Source organism: Montipora foliosa, chromosome 6 (genome assembly GCF_036669935.1).
Source record: "Montipora foliosa isolate CH-2021 chromosome 6, ASM3666993v2, whole genome shotgun sequence".
Classification (NCBI taxonomy): Eukaryota; Metazoa; Cnidaria; class Anthozoa; order Scleractinia; family Acroporidae; genus Montipora; species Montipora foliosa.
The window spans coordinates 13,186,316-13,211,281 of record NC_090874.1 but is presented as its reverse complement, the minus strand read 5'-3'; the positions used below and the strand labels follow the sequence as shown (position 1 = coordinate 13,211,281).

At 38.9% G+C, this 24,966-nt stretch overlaps 1 protein-coding gene across 2 annotated transcripts in view; it reads left to right on the top strand.

Annotated features, from left to right (window-relative positions):
• Positions 1-21,284, top strand: part of LOC138006752 (zinc finger protein 709-like) — a 36,671-nt gene extending 15,387 nt beyond the window's left edge. The window contains exons 1-2 of one of the 2 annotated variants that reach the window (XM_068853262.1): positions 648-806; positions 18,862-21,284. In XM_068853262.1, the coding sequence (XP_068709363.1) occupies positions 18,887-20,284 (1,398 nt within the window). In that variant the 5' untranslated portion in view covers positions 648-806; positions 18,862-18,886 and the 3' untranslated portion in view covers positions 20,285-21,284. Of the gene's footprint in view, positions 1-647; positions 807-18,861 lie in introns of those variants that run through there. The other variant, XM_068853261.1, reaches the window with a different exon arrangement.
• Positions 21,285-24,966: the final 3,682 nt, after the last annotated feature.

Here is a 24,966-nt window from a genome sequence, read left to right as displayed (position 1 = left end):
GGGGCCCCATCTATCAGAGGGAAATTGAAATATTTGGCTGAGCCCTTTGCAAAGTCCCCCCCCCCCCCTTGACCGGGGCCCCTCTAGATGATGGTCGTTGATAGGTGCATTAGCGTTAAACTTTAGCATCAAATTGTATTCTAAATCGTTTCTTAATGTTCTTATTTTGTTTTTCAAAAGCAAGGGAAATTTCAGCCTCATGCCATGATCATTTGCACTCGATGATGTCAAACGCTGAGACCCGTCTGTAAAAAGTCATGACTTTGTACACCGTCCGTACAATAGCAACAGCGATCAGTTTCTTTGAGGATAACATATTTTTCCCTAGCTCGATATCTGCTTCTTTCTAAATTAGATATTTGCTACTGTAAATACTGAGAATAGCGTGAATAAATAAATTAAATTGAATCGAGATAAATGCAAATCCGAAACACAAGACGACTTGATCAAGCAAAATAGGCCATTTCCGAGTTCATGTTCGCCTCTTCTTCAAAGCGAGTCTAAGTGCGAAGTTTTTCTTATGAAAATTAGTTTTCATTCATGTGCAAAGTAGAACTAATTACCATCACAAAAACTTCGCACTTAGACTCGCTTTGAAGAGGAGGAAAACGTGAACTCGGAAATGGCCTATTGTATTGCTCTCTTGCGTCCCCTCACCAGTCTACGTCTTCCCTCATGGACAGAGTTGCAAACATGACATCCTCTCCGTTCTCTCAAGTCCGCTGGTCAAAATGGCATGACCATTGCGAAGAGAAGGAGTGAACTGAAGGTCCGAGCTGTTGTGAGCGAAAGCTATATACCAGAAGGTAAGAAAGTTTGTTACTGCATTTTAAGTGAGAGATCGGTCTCTTCGAAGGTGTTGTATTGTTAAATCTTTGTTTGCCTGCTTCTTCCTTCTCGGAAATGATCCTGGCCGTGTCTAGATATCTGGCAGCCGGACATATTGATCGGGCGCAACTCTTTTTATAGAACGTGTAATAATCGAGTATCAGTTTACTGTGTTCTTTTCTTGCGTTGTGTTCGTTCGGGCGTAACTCCTTCGAGTAATAATTGAGTTTTACTGTGGTCTTGCGTTGTTTGCGGTATTAGGGGTTGTGTTTTGTAGGACGCAAACCGTATCGAAAGAATAAAAATAGGCGGTCAGTATAAAATAAGGACCGCGGACTGCGGACTGCGGACTGCGGACTGCGGACCGGGTATAAAATGAGGACCAGGTATAAAACTCGGTCTGCGTACAATAATAGCACAATATTCGCCCAATGATTTTTCTGTATACATGAATCTAACAAGACCTGACCAAAATTGTCGTCAGTTTGTAAGGGCTTGTTATAAAACCTATTGAACATTGAGGCGTTAGCCCAGCCAGCCGCTTGCAAAATGGTTGCAATATCCGCATTAAGCCGTTTTGCTGCCGACGATGAGGCTGCTTTTGTGCTGTGTCCAGTAAACTTCTCAATACCAGACTGCTTTAATACGTGTACCTCTTTAAGCCACCTAGATAGTGTACCTGTGGCGACTGCCCTATGTGGCGTTTGGTAACTAATTAGCAACTGAGTGTTACATGTACCTCCATGTTAGTTTATTGTTCGTTCAAGGTATTCTTTTAGTACTTTGATAGGGCAGAATTTTTCATTAGGAATGAATGATTTAATCACCAATGGACTTTGGTGGTTTCCAGGTCTAAATGTCTTTAGCAATTTTGTGAAGCAAAACATGCACTCTTTGTGCCCAAGTTTAAGGTAATCAATAGATAATGCTTTCAATGTTTGACATCTTTGGGCTGAGATCAGAGCCAAAAGCATAGTAAGTCATTAATCATGACAGCCACAAGCCCACGTTTTGACCCTCAAAATGGGTAACATATATGTGTGTCTACCTCTCGCATAGATGTGAGTCAGTTGTAAGGAAATTCCACCACAGAGGAGACCTATGCCTCTAATTACTAAAGGATGTTTCAAAACTGCTTTGACTTTTATGAACAAGGAAAAAATATTTGGCTTTACTATGTTAGGTGTCGGTCATTTCGGAAAACGACAAAAACCAGCTCATCTTTTTTCGCATTTTCTCCCAAAGTATTCTTTTTCCCGTAACTGAATTTGCAACAGAGATTATGCGGTTATTATTGTTCTTAAATATTAGAAAACTAACTAGGGGAAAGTCATATTTTGACAATATGTGATAAACGAGTTTTATGGAAATTGTAAAAAAATCCAAATAAAGTCATTTTTACACTTACTTTTTTCGCACTCAAAATGTTCTCAAGCAAGCCGTCAAACTCTCAAAGTATTTATTATTATCTTGTCTGTACGCTAAATATGACTATTGAGGTTTTAAATTGGCAACTATGATGAAATAGAAATTAACGTTAAGCATATCGCGTAATTCCTGGCAATTTTTAACACTTTAGCTGTGACATCTTCGCTCCCTTTTTCGTGACCAAATCGATGGATTTCCCTTGCTGCCAAGTCAAATTAACATTTTCTTTCATCCAACATCACCTCAAGAAAAATAAAACCATAGGTAATGATGAATTTTTCCGCATCATGTTGACTTAACAGAACACTATTGACAAGAATAAAAGCTTGAGACAGTCTCTTCCGAAATGAAGTTTATCCAGCGAGTTACATGAATGTACTACGTTCACCATGCCAAGTAAACGTATGCTGCCTATGACCATCCCGAATAAAGTATAACTAAAATTGAGGGCAAAAATCGAGGGGAGATTTGTAATATGTCGTTGAAAAGCCGAGAAAATTCTTCGCGGAACGGAAATGAGTGGGGACAGACTGCTGACTGGATGTTTACAGCTCTATCCCACGAACGTCGATGCAAAATTAAAGTAGTAGAGCTAAAAATAATAAATGAAATTAAAAAATTAAATGGATATGATGAAATCACAGTCAGGACAAAAATATAATGACATTAGTTTGGTTATACATTGATTGTGATTGTGGCTTTATTAACTAATGCCTTTATATTGCTATCAAATCGTTTGAAATAGAATAGCAGACATGAATGCACACAATGTACAGATTATTATTCTTATTCTTATTATTATTTAATCACTTTTTGCCCAAAGGGGAGGGTTATGTTTCCAAATGTGCTGTCGGAAGTAGAGTAGGAATGTCAAAGTTAAAAAATCTGATTTGCATAACATGCTCATCATAGCTCAGCTCGGTTGAGACGACATTTTCTGAAAAAAAAAAACGTTTTCACAAGAAAGTTGCGTTTTCAGGCTGAAACGAACGTTTCCCACAAATTTCTAATGTTACTTAGATTTTAACCAAATAATAATCTTAAAATGATTATCCATTTACGGTTTTTGCTTAAAATGGAAAGTGGTTGGTTTCCAAGCTTGAAAGGGGAGGTTCGGGAATGCAGGTGAAACGTTGTAAAACTAAGTGAATGTGACAGGGATATTACATATCACTTGCAAACCGATGGACTATGCAAGAGCCGGACAGAAATCCGTGATTCTTTGCTGTGCAGGTGAATAAATGAAACAATTCGCGTGCCAAGTATCAAATTCACTTGTGAATAACAATTGCACAGTTGTTGTTGGGGTAACGAACCGTACTTATTTCATATGCTATTGTTTAATTCTCCTTCCATCCTCAGGCAGGAAATCCATGCTTCCGGTTGAGTCTGTCGTTGCATGTCCAGTCTACGCGTCCGCGTGACAAACTTCATGGCTTCTCGACCAATTCTTTAAGACGGTGCCAACTATTGTTATTACGCATACGTTCTGCGCATCTCGAAATACTCGGGTTTCCTATCGGTGATGCTTACTAATACAAGGATATTTTGCGCGGTTTAAAACTATCCAGAGAAAGCAGATCTTAGTAAGTACTCTTAGTATCCAAAAAGAAAATTGGGGGTAACCACGCATTTTTGAGAGATAACTAACCTTCAATTTGAGAAAGAACGCCATACATTGCTTTGTATTTTAATGTTGTTTACAAATATTATTCACGAATTATCTTTGGAAAATGCGTGGTTACCCCCAATTTTCTTTTTGGATTGCAATAACACTTGTTAAGATCTACATTTCCAGCGTAATCATAAACCAGGCAAAAACATCTTTGAATTAGTAGGCACCGTCCTTTAAAACGTTTAATTTTAGCCCAACGCTTTATTTATGATCAGAGGCTTGTATTTTCTTAGTGAATTGATCGTGATGGATTCATTTTATTTCCTCGTTGGACCACATAGATGGATTTCAGTGCACCACAATGCCACGCGTGTTATATTCGTGATGTGTATGCGGCTTGAATGCACCATTATCTGGATCTGTTGTTTAACATATCTGTAACGTCCCACAGCCGTTGCTTTCGATGGGAGAGGACCGATATTTAGAGCCTGTGCTAAATTTGGTCTAGAAAATGGAACAAACGAAGGGGAAACGAAAACGATTAAAATGTACAAATTACAAAAACTTGCACGGTAGGCTTTTCCTTCAGTTGAATATTATCAAACTAAACGGATCTAAAGCTTCATAAATCGATGGCACTTTACTCACTCACTGAACCCATTGACGTCCAACCCATTGACGTCCAAACCGGCCTAAACCGGCCAGACTTCTACTCGTCAATGGGGAACCCCTGAGAGTCAATGGGTTACAGATAGGATACTTAAAATGTTGTTGGAGCTTAAACAATATCTCTAAACCATTTTGGAGCGAAACAATTTAAGTCTGAACTTGGTCAATTTTCAAATATTTCTAATTTTCATCAAATTTGTTTATCACCTGTGCCCAAACTATACTTTCCCCCAAACTAGTTTTCTAATATTTTGAGACTATAATAACTGTATTAGCTCTCCTGCAAACGTGGTGACCGGGAAAAGAACACTTTTCTAGAAAATGGGAAAAAAGTTGTGCTCGTTTTTGCGGTTTTTCAAAATGGCCGACAGGTAACATAATAGAGCAAGTATTTTCTCCTTTTCCCTAGAAGTCTGGCTCACATCTATCCGAGAAGTGGACACATGTATATTAACTATTTGATAGTAAATTTCCTGCTCAAAGCCTGTCATGATCAATGGCGGTTACCATGGCAACGATACATCAGCTGGCCCTAATATGACTGTTTTCGTTCATCCATCCAGACAACCTAAGTATACCCACACAGAAAATGAAGGGGATTTTAAAAATTTTGATTTGCAATTTTTCTTGACTTTCTCAGAGAACTGCTCTTAATCACTAACGGACTTTGGTGGTTTCCGGGTCTAGATGTTTTAAGCAATTTTGTGAAGTAAAAAATGCACTCTTTGTGCCCAAGTTTAAGGCAATCAGTAGATTATGCTTTCAATGTTTAAAATCTTTGGGCTGAGATCAGAGCCAAAAGCATAGTACGTTTCATAGTTAAGTTCTTAAGGGTGAGTCCTTAAACAAGAGGTAGAGTTTGAAAAAATCAAGGACGGTACGAACATCCAAAAATTTCTTGGTATTTCGGTAGGCTTGGTCTAGTTTCATAGACTCCTTTCATACGTCTAGGCACACTAGGATGGTCCCCAAAAGATATGTTGTTTGACATAGTAATTATAGCAGATAATGCACTCCGTGCCGTATTAAATCCACTATAACCTATACCTTCATCATATAATTCTCCTATAAAGTTTACACGTTCTGCGACAGTTGACGAAAATGGATTATTTTCCCTTTTCCTACAGTATAGCTTCCATTTTGATAAGGTGCCTTCATATTGCTTCCATGATATTGGTAACTGTTGAAGACGGAAAAGCCTCTGCTTTGGAGTTGTTTCCGGATAAGTGGCATATCAGTGGGAATAGTTTCCGGTGAATTGGGTTTTTCGTTTGGGTGACTGGGCAGATATAATGTCCTCTCGGTCGCCAGAAAACCACTGGTGCCTAGACGAGCATCTTCATTGCCACCGGCCACCATGTCTTGGTGGGCCACTTGGGTACAGCCACAATCCTGTCTGGTTATTCCTTCTGAATCTTCTGTAGCATTACAGCTGTAAGCTTATTATGCTAAATGGAGGAAAAGCATAAAACTAGTACATGTAGTTACTCCATGACAAATGAAAAGCGTTGACAGCAAAAGCTTCCGGGTCTGGATGATATGAAATATATGGCTTGACTTGATAATTAATGTGAGAGGCAAACAGATCAAGATTCGGGGTGAAACAAAGTTGTGCACACGGTTGCTGAAATAATGTTTTGTTATTCTGTGTTACGCCTAGATTTTCGAGATTCAGAGTCTGCCTCAATGTTCTCTTTCCCCGGAATTCAGGCAACAGTAAGCCATATATTGTTTGCAATACTCCAATCCCAAATAGTTTTAACTAAGAAATTCAACTTAGTTGAATGACTGGTGCCCATTTTATTAGCTATAACCTGAACTGTTGTGTTATCAACCAGGACTCTGACTTGTCTTCCTGATAAATAATAGCTGGCTATAAGCTTGTAAGCCAATAATTCAAGATAGTTGATATGGGTTTCCTTCTCTGTAGCTGTCCAGAGCCCCCCTGTAGAGAGGTCATTTACTGCGCACCCCCGGGATCCTTGTGTAGATGCATCAGTACGAGTGGTAATTTGTGGGTCAGGTCTGTCTATTTTATTGACTGCAGTATCTATACAGTCGACCCAGCACTGAAGTTCCTCTCTAGCAAATGGTGTCAAGCTCATGAAGGCATCACAATTCCCAGCATTTTGTCTAACGGCTTCAGATTTTTCATGTTCTGTAATGCGGAAATGGAGAGGGTCATACATTACCCCAGGAAAACTAGATATGATGAGGCCCACAACTTGTGCCACCTCACGAATGGACACTCTTACATGACAGTAGTTGAATTACAACTGTCTTCAACTTGTTTGCCTTGTCTAAAGTAAGTGATACTGTCATATGGATTGAGTTCAAAACAAACCCCAAAAATAGTAGAATTTGTGTAGATATGAAAACTGACTTTTTGGGTGAGGAACAAAACCGAGATTGTCCAACAATGTTATTGTATCAATAACATCAGCGGCACATTCCGTATAATATTGTCTCAATGAGGAAAACACTGGCTTCATCAGTTTAGCAAATTTTCGGGGGCGGAATGCCAAACCATTAGGAAGACATGTAAATTTATAAACAATGCCATTCCACAGAAATTTAACATATTTTTGATGTTCTGGTGACACCCGAACTGAGTAAATCCACATGGATTGAGTTCAGAACAAAACCGAGATTGCCCAGCAATGTTATTGTGCCAATAACATTAGAGGCACATTCCGTAAATCCACAGATGCCATATAACAATTTGGTTACATTAAGCTAAGAGCAGTCCAAATTGAATACATCTTAAAATGCCTACACACCACATTTTTATTTAAACTTTTCAGATTCAGGATTAATCTATGTGACCCATCATCTTTGGGCCGGAGAAATATGGGGGAGATAAAATCACTCTGCGCCGAAACAAACTCAACAATAACTTCTTTGGCCAATAAATGTTGAATTTCTTTTGAATTTCTATTTTTCTCTGTTGAAACATGTCTGATGCGGCGGAGAAGTGAACTCAATTTTCTCCCCAGCAACTGTGCGCAAGACTTCTGCGTCAGAATTTTTTTTGCGCCATTCGCACAGTCTACGTGACAACTGGCCAGCTTTGAACGAAGCCGCATCTTCAATATAAAATAATGTATCACCTTAGACATATTCTCGGCTAAATTGCTTACCTGTAAAGTTTTAAAAATCAATTCATCTGCTGTATTTACTGCCACTGATATTCCCTGATTTCCCCTCTTTTGTGAGTTTCTCTTCAACTTGGGGAATGATTTTGGCGGGTACTGCTTCCAGTAGCGGCCTTTAAACAAAAAGTTTTCTCCTCGTCGTTGTCTGTTATCCGAGACAGCATTGTTGTTATTCGAGAAGCGGCCTGCTTTCCCTTGGTTATGTCGTTCAGGGAAAGTGGTTTTACTTATCTTGTTCGAGGCCCGAATGTCGTTTAATCGTGATTACAGATTATCGCCAAACAATAGCAACGTTACCAGGACGTCCGAGGCACATAAACTGCTCTAGTGTTTGTGCAAAGTGAGTATGGCGTCACGACGCCGCAACGATAGCTCACCCGACGTGTGGCCTAGCACTGCCAACGCATCTGTATTTAGTTTTACTAGCTTATCAAGCTCCGGCAGTTTTTTCTGCCTCAATTGCACTTGCGTTTCTGTGGACAGAGGCAAAATACCCCGACTTTTGCATTGACTTTTGTATTGACGAGGCGCGAAGGTCCTGTTGTCTGGTTTGTTGTCAAGTTTGTCCCAAATCTCCGTGTTAACATGAGGAACAATCAGCCTGTCGCAGTTTCCTGGTCGACTGTATTTTCCATCTTTTAGCTGACCAACGTTTGATGATAATGTCAGCAAGTTGCTGATTAATATTCGGACCAATGTCTTCGTCTTGATCAAAATCTTGAGAGATTTCGGTCAGCAAAGCGTCATCCTCGTGTCGAGCATCTGAGACGCTTGTTTTACCCTCTGTGGCCGTGTCGACGTGGGGTTCTGTCGTTTTAAGGAGCGTTTCGCCGTCACTGAGATCGCTTTCAGCATCCTTTCCATGTTCCGTTCAGCTTTTGCGTCGTTTCTTTACCGGTTCCTCTGCTTCAGACGGGTCATCCCGCCTTATTCGCTTAAACGATTTCTCCATGGACAACATGGATGCGGACATGCTCGTTAGAATTTGGCTTAAATTCTTTAACACTTTTGGCATCTCTTCCTCGTTGTCTCGATCGCCATGGTCATCCAACAAAGCCGTTTCATTTGCGTCAGAAGGCAGGATTTCATCCAAATCCAAGTTTCTCACCATGCTTGTAAAATTTCGACAGACAAAAACTACGCGGGCAACTGAACACTTCATTTACTTGCGCATATCTCACATGACTCCTTAGTGACGTAGTCCTATGACGAAATAGAATTATATTTTACTTCACGAATTTAAAAAGGTAAAGGAAAGGAAAGGGGATGAACTTTATTTATGTGTCTAGTCGTTCTAGCGCAGGAGCACATAATCTGGAACATTTTGAACTGAAATCAACAATTAACGCAAATCAACTCAAACACTGGAGGGAGTGGAAAAACTGTTATAGGGAAGAACGGAAACACTTTTGGCGTAAACTTGAACTCTTCTTGTATTTCCATCTTTTATATTCAAGGCCTCTGACTGTTGTTGTCGTAGTTCGAGCTAGGATGGCCCGATGGATTCAACACACACGAAGAGTGTTTTAGCTCGTCATGCAATCTTTACTCCCAACGTCTGCGTAAGAGGCTTCAGATAAAGTCGGTAGTGTGTACGCGTAAATCAGGACATGGACTGTGACAGTTGTTCTCTTGGTCGAGTGCTGTTTACAGACGCACCTGTGCGACACTGAGGCGAACAAAAAGTTGTATCAATAGCAACAAAACATTAATTTAGCTATTAGATAAAGAGACCCCCGTCCAAACATCACAGTGGTATCTGTTCCGAAGATATGTAAATGATTGGCAGGGCACATGACGTCATGTGCACTGGATGCGCAATGAGTAAATATTGTTACATTTTTCGTGGGAAAATAACGCTTGCAGATCGGGTCGAGATAGTTTTGGTCTCGCTTTGCGTGATGTTTAATATATATCCACGCTTCCAGTTATAACACAATGTTGAAATGAGCATCTCCCACTGAAGTCCTTCAAATGTCTCATAAACAAACAAAGCTGGTTACCCGGGAAGGATTCCATTAATCACTTTCGTGTCTTACCTCTGATAAATACAACATACAAACGTTTTCCAATTTCAACTAAAACCCTGAGCTATTGATCGCCGTTTTGAGAAGCCAAAAAAAATCCACTTTAACGCTGTAGTTGATAATTATGACGCGAAACATTTTTTTCATCATTCTGCAGTCGGACTTCAGTTCATGTCGTCGTGAACCCGTCGCCATTTCGTTGCTCTGTGCCTTTTTCAGAGTGCTTTTTACTCAGTCCCCGTTTTGTGCCTAGTCCGCAACCTTCAGTCCGCATTTTATACCCAGTCTGTGTTTTATACCCGGTCCGCAGACCGGGTCCGCAGTCCGCTGTCTGCTGTCTGCTGTCCGCGTTTAATACGGACTGTAAAAAATAGATAACTGCAGAACCTCGGGAGCAGGTTTTTAATTTCCAGATTTTTGTTGTCAAGCTGTTGTGATCGGAAACTCTCTTAAAGAAGGTAAGAAAGTTAATTGCTGTATTTTAAGTGAGAGATCAGTCTGCTGGAAGGTGTTGTATTGTTAAATCTGGTATCAGAAGGTTTCGCCCACAAGGCGTTTCGGAATAATTTCCGCACAGGTCCGTACTTCATTATGCATACAGGACAAATTAATTATGCATTCACACTATTGTTTTTCTGCAAATAATATCATGCTCATGCGCAAATGAAACCACGCTCTTGTAAAAAAATGGCAGATCGGTTCCCCGAGCGGTCAGAGAATGCTTTGACACCTTTAGTTGATCAAAAAAACAGCGAGAGTACTTAGAAAGGAACAAAAGTTGCACTCAACGTTTTTCCAGAGTATCTCAAGGAAAAAAGGTAGACGACGCAAAGGTCAAATTGGCGAATGCAAATATGCTGAGGATATTTTTTGCTGAAGCTACAATCTTGCACAAAAAGTGTTGAGAATATTAAAAACAGGGGTTATTTGGCGCACTACGTCCTCAATATCGCACATTATTAGCGATACCCCTCCCCCCTACAACCAATGTTGATAAGCCCAGGTTCGACATGGTTTGTTTCGTCTAGCAACATTGATCAGGGGGGAGTCTAACAAAGGAATCATGGCGGACGGACGTGTTTTTCGCGCTCTATGATTCCTTAGTTGAGAAGAGTCATACCTGGCCATTTAAGTTCGCTCAAATGCAACCAGTGTTATCTTTTTAACATCAGTACAGCCGGTATTTAAAACAATTGTTGTTTGCGGCTTGTTCCCATGTCAAAACGCTCGGAACGTTCGTCAAGTTCAAGCTCCGCCGACAGTCCAACTCCGAAACGGAACAAACAGAAGAAGAGCGAAGAAATGGAAGCAAACAACGACACCGACTCACTCATCTCTATGGAAATACTCCTCGATAAATTAATCGCCATCGAATCTCGCATGGAAGACAATTTCTCCAATCTACACACGCAGATCTCAGAACTTACGTGTGAATTCAAACACGACATCAATGTCGTCAAATCAACTCTGAATGAGCTAGAGAAGTCTGTGAATCAAGGGTGGGCAAGCATCGAGGACCTACAGCAAGAGTCCAAAGCTCTCAAAGATTCAAAAAGCTCTCACCAAAAAATGATGGACGAGCAGACTGAGGAAATTCAAGGCCTGAAAGCCGATCTGAAAAAGCTCCAAGCCGAGAACGAGAAGCTTAAACCGGCTTTGAAAGAAGCCCAGGAGAAACTCGTCGCTCTTGAGAACTATACAAGACGAGAAAACTTGCGTTTTATGAATATCCCCGAAAGTCGAGGCGAAAACTGTCAGGATATCATTTATGATGTTCTAGAAAATGATCTCAAAATAAACGTCGACGATATCCGTTTCCATGCAGTTCACCGTGTCGGCAAACCTCAAAACAATGGAGCTACTCCTGCTTGCCCTCGCCCGATCATCGCAAGATTTGTCGTGAGAGAAGACAGGGATGCTGTTTTCAATGCTAAAAGCCGGCTCAAGTCCACATCCAGACACAGTAAAGCCTATATTACACAAAACTTTGCACGAGAAATCCAGAAAGAAAGGAAAGTCCTTATTCAATCCATGTTCGCTGCTAGAGAAGCTGGTCGCGTCGCGAAGGTAGTCAATAGATCTCTCTTTAATGATAACAATGTTTTTAACGTCTCGAATATTCCAGTTGAGTATCAAGTAGCTCCTACCTAATTTTCTGTCTTATTTACATATTCAAAGACGACAAGATGCGAGCTAAATCGTGCAGGGTCAATGGCTCTATCTCATCGAGCTAAGTATCCAAATTTCCTTTTCGTTCATGTTTTTATATACGCGCTATGTAGTTGTAGTCTTCAAGTTTATTATGCTACCTTTTCTTTTTTACATATGTTACACCAATCCGCTTCAGTTGAAACAACCGCCTTCTTTGTCTGCTCGTTCACTTTTTCGCATCCGCCCATCAGCGAAAGATTCAAATTATTTTCTGTCCCAATTTGTCGTGAATCAACATAATTCTGTCGGAAGAAATCCGTGTTTACTTATTACTACTCCGCCTGGCTTGTGTTTCTTTAAACTGCCAACAAAATGAACTCCGTCAATTCTGCCAATGCTTTTGACCTAAAATGCCTGTCATTAAATGTTAGAGGTCTTAATAAATCGATCAAACGCCGAACCGTTTTTCGATGGCTACACAAACAAAATCATCATATCATATTTTTGCAAGAATCATACTGCTCCAAAAATCTTGAACCCATCTGGGAAAACGAATGGGGTGGCAAAGCTTTCTTTATCCACGGCACAAACCATAGTAAAGGTGTCATAACACTAATTAATCCCTCTGTTAATTTCAAAGTTGAAAAAGAAATTTCAGACAAACAAGGCAGGTTCATTATTTTAAAATTGTCACTTGAAGAGAAAGTTATTGTGTTGGTCAATATTTATGCGCCTAACGATGTCGCTCAGCAAGTTTCCTTTTTCAAAAGACTAAACCAACAACTCGAGGAATTTGCGCACGATACAATTGTAATTGGGGGTGACTTCAATTGCGCACTCACTTCAAATGACAAAAAGGGCGGAAAACCTGTATCTAAAAAATCAGCTGTCATCCAAGAAATCAACACGCTTTGTGATTTGTATAACCTAAGTGATATATGGCGAAACCTGAACAATGACAAGCAGTGTTACACATGGAGAACTAAATCATTTAAAATTCAATGCCGCTTAGATCTTTTCTTAGTTTCGCAGGAGTTACTTCAATTAGCAAAGAAATGCGACATCGTCTACGCACCCGAATCTGATCACTCCGCTGTGTCACTTGTTCTACAGTCCAATTGCCTAAACCAAAAAAGAGGACCGGGCTTCTGGAAATTTAATACAGCCTTACTGAAAGATGAAACATACATAACAGCACTTAAGATAAACATTCCAATCTTTAAGGAGAAATATAACGAGGTTCATGATTTAGGTTTAAAATGGGACCTCATAAAAATGGAGATAAGAGGTTTCACGATCAAGTATTCTAAACGAAAAGCGAAAAAAAATCGAGATGAAGAAAAATTACTGCACAAAAAAGTAAATGACCTTCAAACCAGAGCAGAAAATAACCCGCACAACAGAAACATCTTACTAGAACTTCAACGAGCCAGATCACAGCTTGAAAAAATCATGTTGACCAAAAAGAAAGGTGCAATTCTGAGAAGCAAAGTGAGATGGCATGAAGAAGGAGAACGCAATACAAAGTATTTCTACAGCCTAGAAAAACGGCATCATGATAGTAAAACAGTCTCAAAACTCAAAGTCGGGGAAAATTATTACACGGAAGATCAATTCGAAATCTTAGAAGAAGAAAAAAAGTTTTATGAGTCGTTATACCGCTCCACCAATATTAATCCCGAAAAGTTTAAAAATTCGCCTTTTTTATCTCAGAAAATGTAACCGCTCCAAGTGAAGAAGAGAAGAGCTCTTGTGAGGGTTTGGTAAATGAAGAAGAATGCACAAATGCGCTCAAGGACTTCGACAATAACAAAACCCCGGGCACCGACGGTCTGCCAGCTGAATTCTACCGGTTCTTCTGGCCTGACATCTGTCATGACCTGCTAGCCAGCTACAACTTTGCTTCTCAGCATGGCATGCTTTCTATAAGCCAAAGACGAGGAATAATCTCCCTTATCCCCAAAAAATCCAAAGATAAAACTATTTTGGAAAATCTAAGGCCCATCTCACTTCTGAACGACGACTACAAGATTCTCACTAAAGTTATTGCCAAAAGAATAGAAAAAGTCTTGCCAACATTAATAAACCCTGATCAAACGGGTTATGTTAAAGGCCGCTACATTGGTGAAAACGTAAGGCTAATCTACGACTTAATACATTACACAGATAAGCCAAATCAAAAAGGTATTGCCATTTTCTTGGACTTCAAAAAGGCGTTTGATTCCATTGAATGGAACTATCTCTTACAAACACTTCAGTTCTTCAACTTCGGCCACGACATTCAAAATTGGATAAAAATTTTCTATAATAATGTTACTAGCTGTGTTCTCAATAACGGTCATGCCTCAACTTTTTTCTCCCTACAGCGGGGAGTCAGACAAGGTTGCCCGTTGTCTAGCGTCCTCTTCGTTCTCGGTATAGAACTCCTCTCTAGATCTATAAAAAATGATCCCACTATCAAAGGTATCCAAGTCAACAAGCAAGAGCTTAAAATAAGTCAATATGCCGACGACACAACAGTATTTGTCCGTGACCTCGACTCCGTTACGAGTCTGTTGAAGGTGTTAAACGATTTCAAAGAGCACTCTGGCCTAGAAATAAACACAACTAAAACCGAAGCAATGTGGTTGAGCGAATGGAAAGACAGAACAGATGAACCTTTTGGTTTTAAGTGGCCAAAAGAACCTGTCAGTGCTCTTGGTGTCTTTTTTTCTCACAACCAAGAAAGTGCTAACAGACTGAACTTCGGTAAAAAAATACTTAACCTCCAAAAAACGCTGAACACTTGGCAACGGAGAAATTTAACTCTTTATGGAAAAATAAACATCGTTAAAACACTTGGGATATCTAAATTAATTTACTCAGCCTCCGTGCTCCCTGTTCCAGATCACTATATTCAAGAAATAAATAAGCTAATTTTCAACTTTATTTGGGCAGGGAAACCCCCTAGAATCAAAAGAAACACCATAATTGGAAAGAAAAAAGATGGCGGTTTGAAAATGTGCGATTTTAAGATCATGGAAAAAGCGCTCAAAATAGCTTGGATCGACAGAATTCAAGACGAGTCACAAGCTTCCTGGAATATTATTCCTAACCAGTTCTTTCACAAAAGTGGTGGTGTTGCCTTCCTAACAAAATGCAACTTCGCAACAAGTACGCTAGACCTTGATGATAAACTTCCCATAGTTTATAAAAAGGTGTTAGATTATTGGTGCGAGTTCAAAATCTCAACGGGCAGCGATTCCAAATCAAATCCTAAAAACGAAATAGTATGGAATAATAGGAAAATTCTTGTAGGAAAAAAGCCTGTTTTTTTACCAAACTTGGTATGACGCTGGCATTACCAAGATAAGCGACATATTAAACCAAAATCAGGATTTTTTGAAGCGGCACGAATTTGCCATAAAATGTAATTTGAATGTTCCTTTCACCACATACTATGGCCTAGTTAACGCAATCCCAAAAAAATGGAAAGCTAATCTTAGGAACCCTATTCCAAACGTCACACACGACACCACTGTAAACAGTCTAAAAACCAGTTCTATTTACTCCTCTCTTTTAAACACCGTCTTCGTTCCTCCCACTGCCGAAACGAAAATTCTACGCCACGGTTTTACAGAAAGTACCGTCCAGAACGTTTATCTTATGCCATTTAAAGTCACAAATGAAGTTAAAATAATAATGTTTCAATATAAAGTGATTCATAACGTGCTTCCAACCCGCGCTACACTCTACCGAGACCGTATTTCAGAAAGCCCCTTATGCAACTTATGCAATACGGAAGAACAAACGCTGCATCACCTGCTAATAAACTGCACACGAACAGTCGATTTTTGGATCCTGTTTCAAGACTGGTGGTACCAAAAAAGAAATGAAACAATAACGTTATCCACAAGTCACATACTATATGGCTGGCATGATAGGACAAAGCATTGGCAAGTCCTAAATTATAGTCTACTGATAGCCAAATATCGCATTTTCTGCACAAGCCTTCGCGGAGATGTCTTAGATTTCCAAAATTTCCTACTGTTCATCACAGAAAAACTTGAAATCCTAAAAGAGATCGCGACTGCAAAAAAAGAACTTCCGACATTTTATCGCACGTGGGCTTTTTTACTGTAATTTTATATGCTGTTGATGTTTAGGTTAATTTACGTTTAATTTCATATCTATTATTTAGCTCTACCACTTATATATCTTTTTTTTTTCCAAAAAAGTAAAGTAGTAATTTTATAAAACAAAAAAACGAAGACTATTTAAAAGAAATGTAACAGTTTTGTAACTTGTATGTAATATAATAGAAAAGTGCATTGCAAATAAGCTAATCAGTGTGATTGCATTGTAATCTATGTATTGTAAGTAGTGTATGCATGTAAGTAAAGTATTAGTACTGTATGTAGTGTAAGTGATCGTCCCGTAAATAAATAAAAATAAAAATAAAATTAAAAAAAACATTGATCAGGGGGGGGGGAGGGGTGGGGGCAAAAAGAGAGCTTATTTTTCATACTCGTGATCGGAGTTTAGTCCAAAAGCAGAGTTTTCTCAACAATTTTGTCCAAGATTAGAGATTAAAATAATGGGGAGCTTTAAACCAAAGCTTCACTTGTCGGGATACGCTTTAAAAACTGTGCAATTCTTCAGCTTTTGGTTTAACAAATAGAATTATGCTGAGAAGGAAACCAATTGTTTTCTGCCATTACTCGACTCCTGCCTCATATAAAAAGGGGAGGGATGCTCGTCGAAAATTTTAAATTAAATTTCAAATGAGACAAATCTGGTCGTGGCCTAGGCTTTTTTTTTTACCCCTAAAAGAGACCATATTACAAGACAGTTAACTAAAAAATATGGTGGTTTTTAATGATGGCAAAGACATTATCATCTAATACTTTCACCTTCGTGAAGAAATATAAAAATGTACACATACCCTTTTATATTTCTTGGCGCGCAACCCTAAAGGAGACCTTATATGATTGCGTTTTGCCCAGAACACCCTAACTGAGAACAAAATCCGAAATTTACACCCCTAAGCGAGACGGCGAGCATCCTTCCCCTTTTTATATGGGAAAACGTAAAATGTTTTCTCCCTTAATGCTCTAGATACAGCTGGAAACGGGCATCACCAAACTGTCAATTGCCATTGTCAATAAGACGACTAATAAAAGCTCAGTTGGAGGAACCCATTGGATTTCCAATTCAATACGATTATCTGCATGCACAAAACTGAAATATCTATTAGCAACCAATACTTCTCCTTAAATTCTCTTTCACGGGTACTCGCTTAGATCTAATGGAAGATTTGTTACCTGTACCATACATTAATTAGGAGAAACCCTCGTAGGTGATTCCTGCTCCTGACCGAGCATGAGGGGTAGTAAAGGAGGCACTTTTGTTCGATGGAAGGCCTTGGAACCAACCAATTTTACATGCTTCAGCCCCGTGACCAATCCAACCGAAGCAAAAGCACCTGTTGGACAAATAAAAGAAAAAATCTGTACAATCAAGAGGGTGTGGTGGGGGAACTAGCTGAGAACGTCAGTGTTGTATTGCGAGACTGAGAGAACAACCAAAACTTGCTAGCTGCTTAAATAGCCTGGTAACTCGATGGGATTATTCCGGAGGACTACTAAAACCCTAGAAAACACCTGATAACAAACCACAAAAACCCCTCAAATTAGAAGAATTCAAACGCAGACCAATAGAAAATACGTTAATTTTACACTAGCTACGCGTTTCAGTTCAAAGGAAATTGGTGTTTTCAATCACCATGGTATGAAGGTTTCAGTTTTCATACTCGTCCTCAAGGAAACTTCCAAAGCAATTTCTCTCAAATCTTGTACTGTAAAAAATCTCCATGCCGTTGAGAGTATCCCGAGTGAACGCTGACTTCAGCGTCTTGTTATCAATGTAAAGGGAGTAAATATTAAGCGAGTACACTGTTTATATTACTGGTTACCTTAGTTGACAACCTGTTGTCGGCTAGGGAAACCCTTTAAAAGACCTGGTTAAAATGTATTTATATTACTGGTTGCCGAATAAACTAATTAAGTATGGCGGTTGTTTTGGACACGAGACAAATACATCATTGTCGTGGCTAGTAATAAATTTGTCTCCATTGCGACAAAAATCGAATGTATTGGTCGCTTCGCGCATTTTCAGGGAGGCATGTTGTAAATTTCAGCCACGTCGTGAAATCGAACATACAGCGATTGATCTTATTGAGATTGATAAGCACAGCTTTATTTTTCCTTTAGGTTAAGTGAAATTTTCTGTTTTGGAAATTAACGATTTTAAAAGGGCTGTATACACTTAACATAACAAGGTCGTTGTCATGAAATTTACACACAGTGCCAGCAATTGGATGATTACAAGACTGAAGAAAAAAAAAGTTTGCTTACTACAACACTTGGAATTGCTGTTTGACATGGTTATCGGAAATATAGCACTTAGATGCACACCTTTTGTATTTGTTATCTTGTTACTTAAAGTTAATATCTTCTGTTAACTCTAAGTATTTAAGACGTTTTATTTTCTTCTGCTAAATCTGATTAGCTTTAAGAAGTTTTCTCTTCTTCGCGTCACTAACTCCGTAATTTCTTAGAACACTTAACACAATTGTATGTACCGTTTTGATTGTCTTTTTATTAACTTCCTATTAATGAATGCGATGATGACGATATGACCATGGCTGTGATCCATCGCTGGGCAGCTACATATAATTTCCATTTGGGACAAATACATCTGCCTAAGGAGAAACGGACGGTAAGGTACAAATCAGCAACTGAGCGAGAAACTGAACGAAACGATAGCACGATGAATACCATATGACACGTGATCGTTGTGTACAATATATGTTAGGTCATTAACTTCTATTAACAAATTAATACACAAAATCGTTTTTTGTAAGTAAGAACATTAATTAATTGACTTTAACTGAGGTGTTTGTTGGACGTTGTTGATGGAAATAACTTCTTTTTCTTTTGCATTTTAGTCTTAAGTAAAATCACAATCTGTTAATGATGTCAAGATCTTTTGGCCAAGCAGGAGATTTGAGGAGCCACGATAGAGTGCATACTGGAGAGATACCTTATGAATGCAAACAATGTGGTAATTTTTTTAGCCGAGCAGGAAGCTTAAAGATACATGAAAGAGTCCATACTGGAGAGAAGCCTTATAACTGCCAACATTGTGGCAAGTGTTTTAGCGAAGCAGGAAGCTTAAAGAAACATGGAAGAGTCCATACTGGAGAGAAACCTTATGAATGCAAACAATGTGGTAAGTGTTTTACCGAAGCAGGACATTTAAGAGCACATAAAAGAGTCCATACTGGAGAGAAGCCTTATAAATGCAAACAATGTGGTAACTGTTTTAGCCAAGCAGGGGTTTTGAGGAGACACGAAAGAGTCCATACTGGAGAGAAGCCTTACAAATGCGAACAATGTGGTAAATTTTTTAGCCGAGCAGGAAGCTTAAAGATACATGAAAGAGTCCATACTGGAGAGAAGCCTTATAACTGCCAACATTGTGGCAAGTGTTTTAGCGAAGCTGGAAGCTTAAAGAAACATGGAAGAGTCCATACTGGAGAGAAACCTTATGAATGCAAACAATGTGGTAAATCTTTTAGCGAAGCAGGAAAATTAAAGATACATGAAAGAGTACATACTGGAGAGAAACCTTATGAATGCAAACAATGTGGTAAATCTTTTAGCCAAGCAGGACATTTAAAGAAACATGAAAGAGTACATACTGGAGAGAAACCTTATGAATGCAAACAATGTGGTAAATCTTTTAGCCAAGCTGGAAAATTAAAGATACATGAAAGAGTACATACTGGAGAGAAACCTTATGAATGCAAACAATGTGGTAAATCTTTTAGCGAAGCAGGAAAATTAAAGATACATGAAAGAGTACATACTGGAGAGAAACCTTATGAATGCAAACAATGTGGTAAATCTTTTAGCCAAGCAGGACATTTAAAGAAACATGAAAGAGTACATACTGGAGAGAAACCTTATAAATGCAAACAATGTGGCAAGTATTTTAGCCAAGCAGGAGATTTAAGGAGACACGAAAGAGTGCATTCTGGGGAGAAGCTCTATGAATGTAAACAGTGTGGCAAGTGTTTTAGTCAAGCAGCAGATTTAAGGAAACATGAAAGAGTCCATGCTAGAGAGAAGCGTTACAAACGTAAGCCAAAAGGGAAGTTTTTTCGCAACAGAACAAGTGTTAGGAAACATGAAAAAGCAGTAGAAAGTTCTGCAAGTGCAAGTGAACACGAAGTAGAGATCCATCGCCCCTGCACTCGACAGGGTGAAAATTACAGCTGTTGGCTTTGCCAAGAGGAGTTGTGCAGCGAAGAGCTTCTTCTTGCACACTATCAGAATCATATGACGTTTGAGGAGCCATCAACTTAAAGTAGTTGGGTGGCTTTTTAATGAATTTTGTTTTAGAAAGTTTTAGCCTTTCCGCTATAATGGTGTTGCGTTGGTAAATTTAAAAAACGTTCCATTTGCTCGTTGTTATGTTTCGTTGGAAGTTGCTTCCCCGCCATACACGTTCAGCCTTTTCTAAGGAGCGTTGAAAATTAGACCATTGTTTACATAACTAAACACAGTTTTTTTGGGGGGGCGCTATACCAGTTCAAACTATTGGCATTGCCTTTTTATGTGTTTTCAAAATAGTATTTTAAAGGTTCCCCTAGAAACAACGACTTTTTTTTAATCAACGGGCCTCTTTAACCCCAGGCAGCTTAAAATAACCGGCAGCGCAATTTACATGGTTTATGGGAAAACAATTAGCAAGTCCTATCCTAAAGAGAAGATAAGAAATTCTTTTCCAGAAAAGTGCCTATTCACAAACTACCCCCGATCTTTATCTTATAAGTCAAATCGACCCGAAGGAACCGTTATTTGCCAGTGAGCTATGTGTTTTGTGATTGTGAAACCGTCGATGGTTCCCAAGAGGAATCAACGGTGAAATACTAACGACCTCCGAACCACTAAGCATAGCACCTCTCATTTTCTTCAAATGCATCTTAACCACCAAATTGTTGCATATCGAAGTGTTCCTGGAGGAAAAACTTGTTTCCTTACTTTGGCAAATTTCCAGGCAGTCGCATTCTGTTTCTAAGGTCAAGTGTGCATTGCCACCATATGAACTTCACTTTACGAAATAGTTTTCTTTAGGATTATGAAATCCAAAATATGTCATATAGACGTAAATGTTAACATAAATCTTGTTGCTGTTGTTGTTACTCAAAAGAAAACACAAGATTGTAAAGGATTTCTAATTAAATCAAAGATTTGTTAGGTACCAAAGAGAGTCATACACGGAAACGTCATGTGACAATATCTCAAATCTATGCCCGCCAAGCTCACAGCCTTGTTCTACGAATATATCAGTACACTAGTTTGATTTTGGGTTAGTAAATAAAACAGTGTGGTAAAGTGTTATATCTTTTCACTGGGGTTTCTTCAACAAATGTGCAGAGTACTAGGCGAGAATGACTGTGGTGCTCATTAAAAAATCCCGTCTTGCGCAGTTCCATATCGAAAAAAACAACGATCAAAAAGATTTTCTTGTCACAGTCAAAAATGTGCAGGAATGGCGCAGTTGTGAGAGCACTCGCTTCCCACTAATGTGGCCTGGGTTCGATTCCTTGACTCGACGTCATATGTGGGTGTCTATGAGAGAAAAGTGCTTTAAATTTTTAAGATGAGAGTGAGGATCACTTTACCCCTTCGGCTATAACCCTTGCTTCAAATTCATTTTGTTTCTTTCATGCAATATTACCTTAATTTCCAAATTGTGACTTGCAGACTCGTACCAGTGACATGCTGGTCTCCCTTTGAACACAGAAGAGGCTGAGACTAGATAGTCACATGCCAGAGCCAACCATTAGTACTGATAGGAGTTGAAGTGTTGGCTATTTACAAACTTTTCTTTAAGCAGATTGCATTACCTGTGTGCAACTGTTATCTTAAAAGGAAATCATTAACCACTTAAAAATGAAATTACTACTTTCGTTATAAAGTAAGAAAATTTTAAAAGAATGAAACTTAAGTTAGACCAACATAGTTGAAGGTAGTTACCCAATATAGTTAAAGGTGGCATCGAAGAAGTAAAGCTTCAAATGTTTCAGTACAAGATTTTACAGAACATATTACCCACTCAAGCGAGCTTATACCGATATGGCTTAAATATACAGTGATCGCTCCACCTTTTGCAAAAGCGAGAAGCAAACATTAGACCACCTCTCAGTCTCTCATAGCCTTAGTTTTGATGATATGAAAAAACACGAGAACAGCTCTTATTAAATTCATGTAAACTCTTATACGGTTGCCAGGTTAGGTCGACTGATGGGCAGACACTAAATCACTGTATTCTTGCTTCAAAATGTTATATATTTTGTGCTGGTGCATGGGCGGGAGGATGAGCTTTGTTCCCGGACTTTCCTTTTGCGGCTGCATGAAAGACTCATCATTCTAAAAGAGATCGCTACTGCTAAAAAATTCCCTAAGAATGTTTTTTCGGGAGTGAGCTTTCCAAGGACTTTCTTTCTCTGTTCTCTTTCTCTTTCTCTTCCGGTAACATTGTAACACGCAATAACACTCAGAGAAAAGATGTAATCTACAGATTGTAATCTGGCGTCTGTAAACAGCATTTTTTACAATGACTGCAAAATTCTCGCGCGCTCATGGGCTAATTTTTATGGTCAATAAGCGGACAGACACATAAATTTATAATTTATGCGTTTCGAAGAGTTTAATTTGTGAAATGTCGCTCTGTCACTTTTTAACAATAGGAAGTCTCCTTTTTTTTCATTAGCCAATAAGGGAGCGAGGAACCTTATGAATTTCGTCACGTCAGATGGAATAAAATTGAATTTTCTTGCATTTTTGTCTAGCGTTCTTCTCGAGCTTTGACTCTATTTTAACCTCTTTGCCTTTTTGTTATTGTAAAAAACAAATTGATGTCAGTTTTTGATATGTCTGTCCTGTTATTGACAATGAATTTCGTCAAATTTGTTAAATAAGTACTTCGTCTTATTCTTGTCATTGTTGCATATTTGTGTTAATTAAACAGTTTTTTTTTAATGGGTAACCAGTATGAATATCAAATAGGAGATAACAAGAATTATTTTGCAATAAAATGCAAGGCTAGTTCCCCAGTGCTTGATGGTAAAGTCAATCAAAATGGCCTGAAAGCTTTAACAACTACTTGTGTTTTTGGATTTTATTCCAAGGTAGGTTTCTCATTAGATATGTCATTTTGGCTAACAAACGCAAATACCAAAAGAATTGCAGGAAAGCGACCTCGGTTTGCTCTCATTAAGAATGACCTATGACAATGGACATATTACAACCATAATCGCCATAACTATGTACAACTATGATCGCCATTACAATCTTCACCACTTATAACGACCGTGACTACAACGATTGGCGTGAGCACTGGGAACAACGCGGCTACCGTGACTACTGGGACCACCGTAAACATCTGGAGTACCATGGGCACTATGCATGATGATCATCCATAGCCACAATGACTGCGGACGAGTGACCACCACAACCACAATAATGACCGTAATCTCTCGGTTAGGACGATGTCCCTTGCCACCAGGACCACTCCGACAATCCGCGCGACCACCTGCTCTTTGCTTGGATACCTCATGTTAGCAAAAAAAGTAAATGAGAGATCAGTTAGCAATCTTAATTTAATTTCTTCAGGCAAAGAATCCTCTAGTAAGTTCTTGGCGTCAAAGATTTGGGAATAAATACCTTCTTTATTTTAGAACTGTATGCCTCGTAATACTTCTTGGAGAGAATACAATTATTTGTTGTTGAGTCACTAGATTTAATTTTAATACATCTAATTGATAGACAGAGAGAGAGACTTTCATAACTTAATCTTAGGTCTTGCGTTTTAATAAACTTCAATAGCAATTGTTCTTTAAACTTTTAGCCCACGACTAGAAACTTACAACTTCATTGTATTTGTGCAACGCCGCTTTAACAGACCGAAATATATTTAGATTGGTTTTCCCGAAAAGCCATACCTTTCCAGCTAATCATAAGTCTTGCAGGAGAAATCATTACCCATCGGATTGAGAATCTTATTTAAGAACCAAACTTTTATTTGAGAACTTGTCTAAAGAAAGCTTGATTTGTGAAAATGGAGTTACATGTATAGACCTACAATCTCGGACAAAACTGTTGAGACAGTAACACAAATTCGCCTTTATTTTTAAACTTGCCTAGTTACACTTCCCTTCCCACTCCCCTCCCCCACCCCCCTCCTTAGTCAATGTTGCTGAGTATCGTCATATGTTCTACAGTATATTTCTGACCAAGATAAATCAATATTGAGGTTGGGGGGAGGGAAAAGGGTAGGTTTTAAGCGGTATATTTGGATAACTTGTTGGAGTACCAAAAATGTTCTTTTGTCTCAACAGGTTTTGTCCTAGATTGTTGTGTTGGAGTTGTATCCTTCTGTTTATGGGCTTCTGCTTGCACTCGATGGTGTTAAACCTGAACATCCATGCTACTTTGGATACGGTACACCAGCAATCAATTTCTTTGAGGATAACATTTTTCTTTTCTTTCTCTAAATGATCTTTTCTGTAGTAGATACATTGAAGACAGTAGATAGACTAGTACGAAAAAGGTAAAGGAAAAATGACATACTCTCACTTATATGGACAATTTGAGCAATTGTCTCTTGTGGACACCAGAAAGGTTCAGGTTGCTTCAACAGGATTGGAATCCATAACCTGTGATTTGATTAAGTGTGAATAAACACATTAAATTGAATGGAGATATGAAATAAACCTGAAAAAGGTAATTCATTTTCATCACCAAAGAATCATCCATCAAGCACGATAGAATTAATCCAACGCAGTCTACAACTTTCCTTTACGGTTGGTGTTATTTGCAGGTCGCAGATTGCAGGTTGCAGGTTGCAATATGGGAGCGTTGGCGTGGTCCAGTGATTAGGGCGTTGGTTTTAGCATGCGGTTGCCCTGGGGTTCAAATCATGTTCTAGGCTCTTGTTTGAATTTGTTTCCAGTTGTCCCGGATTCAACTCTACCACGCTT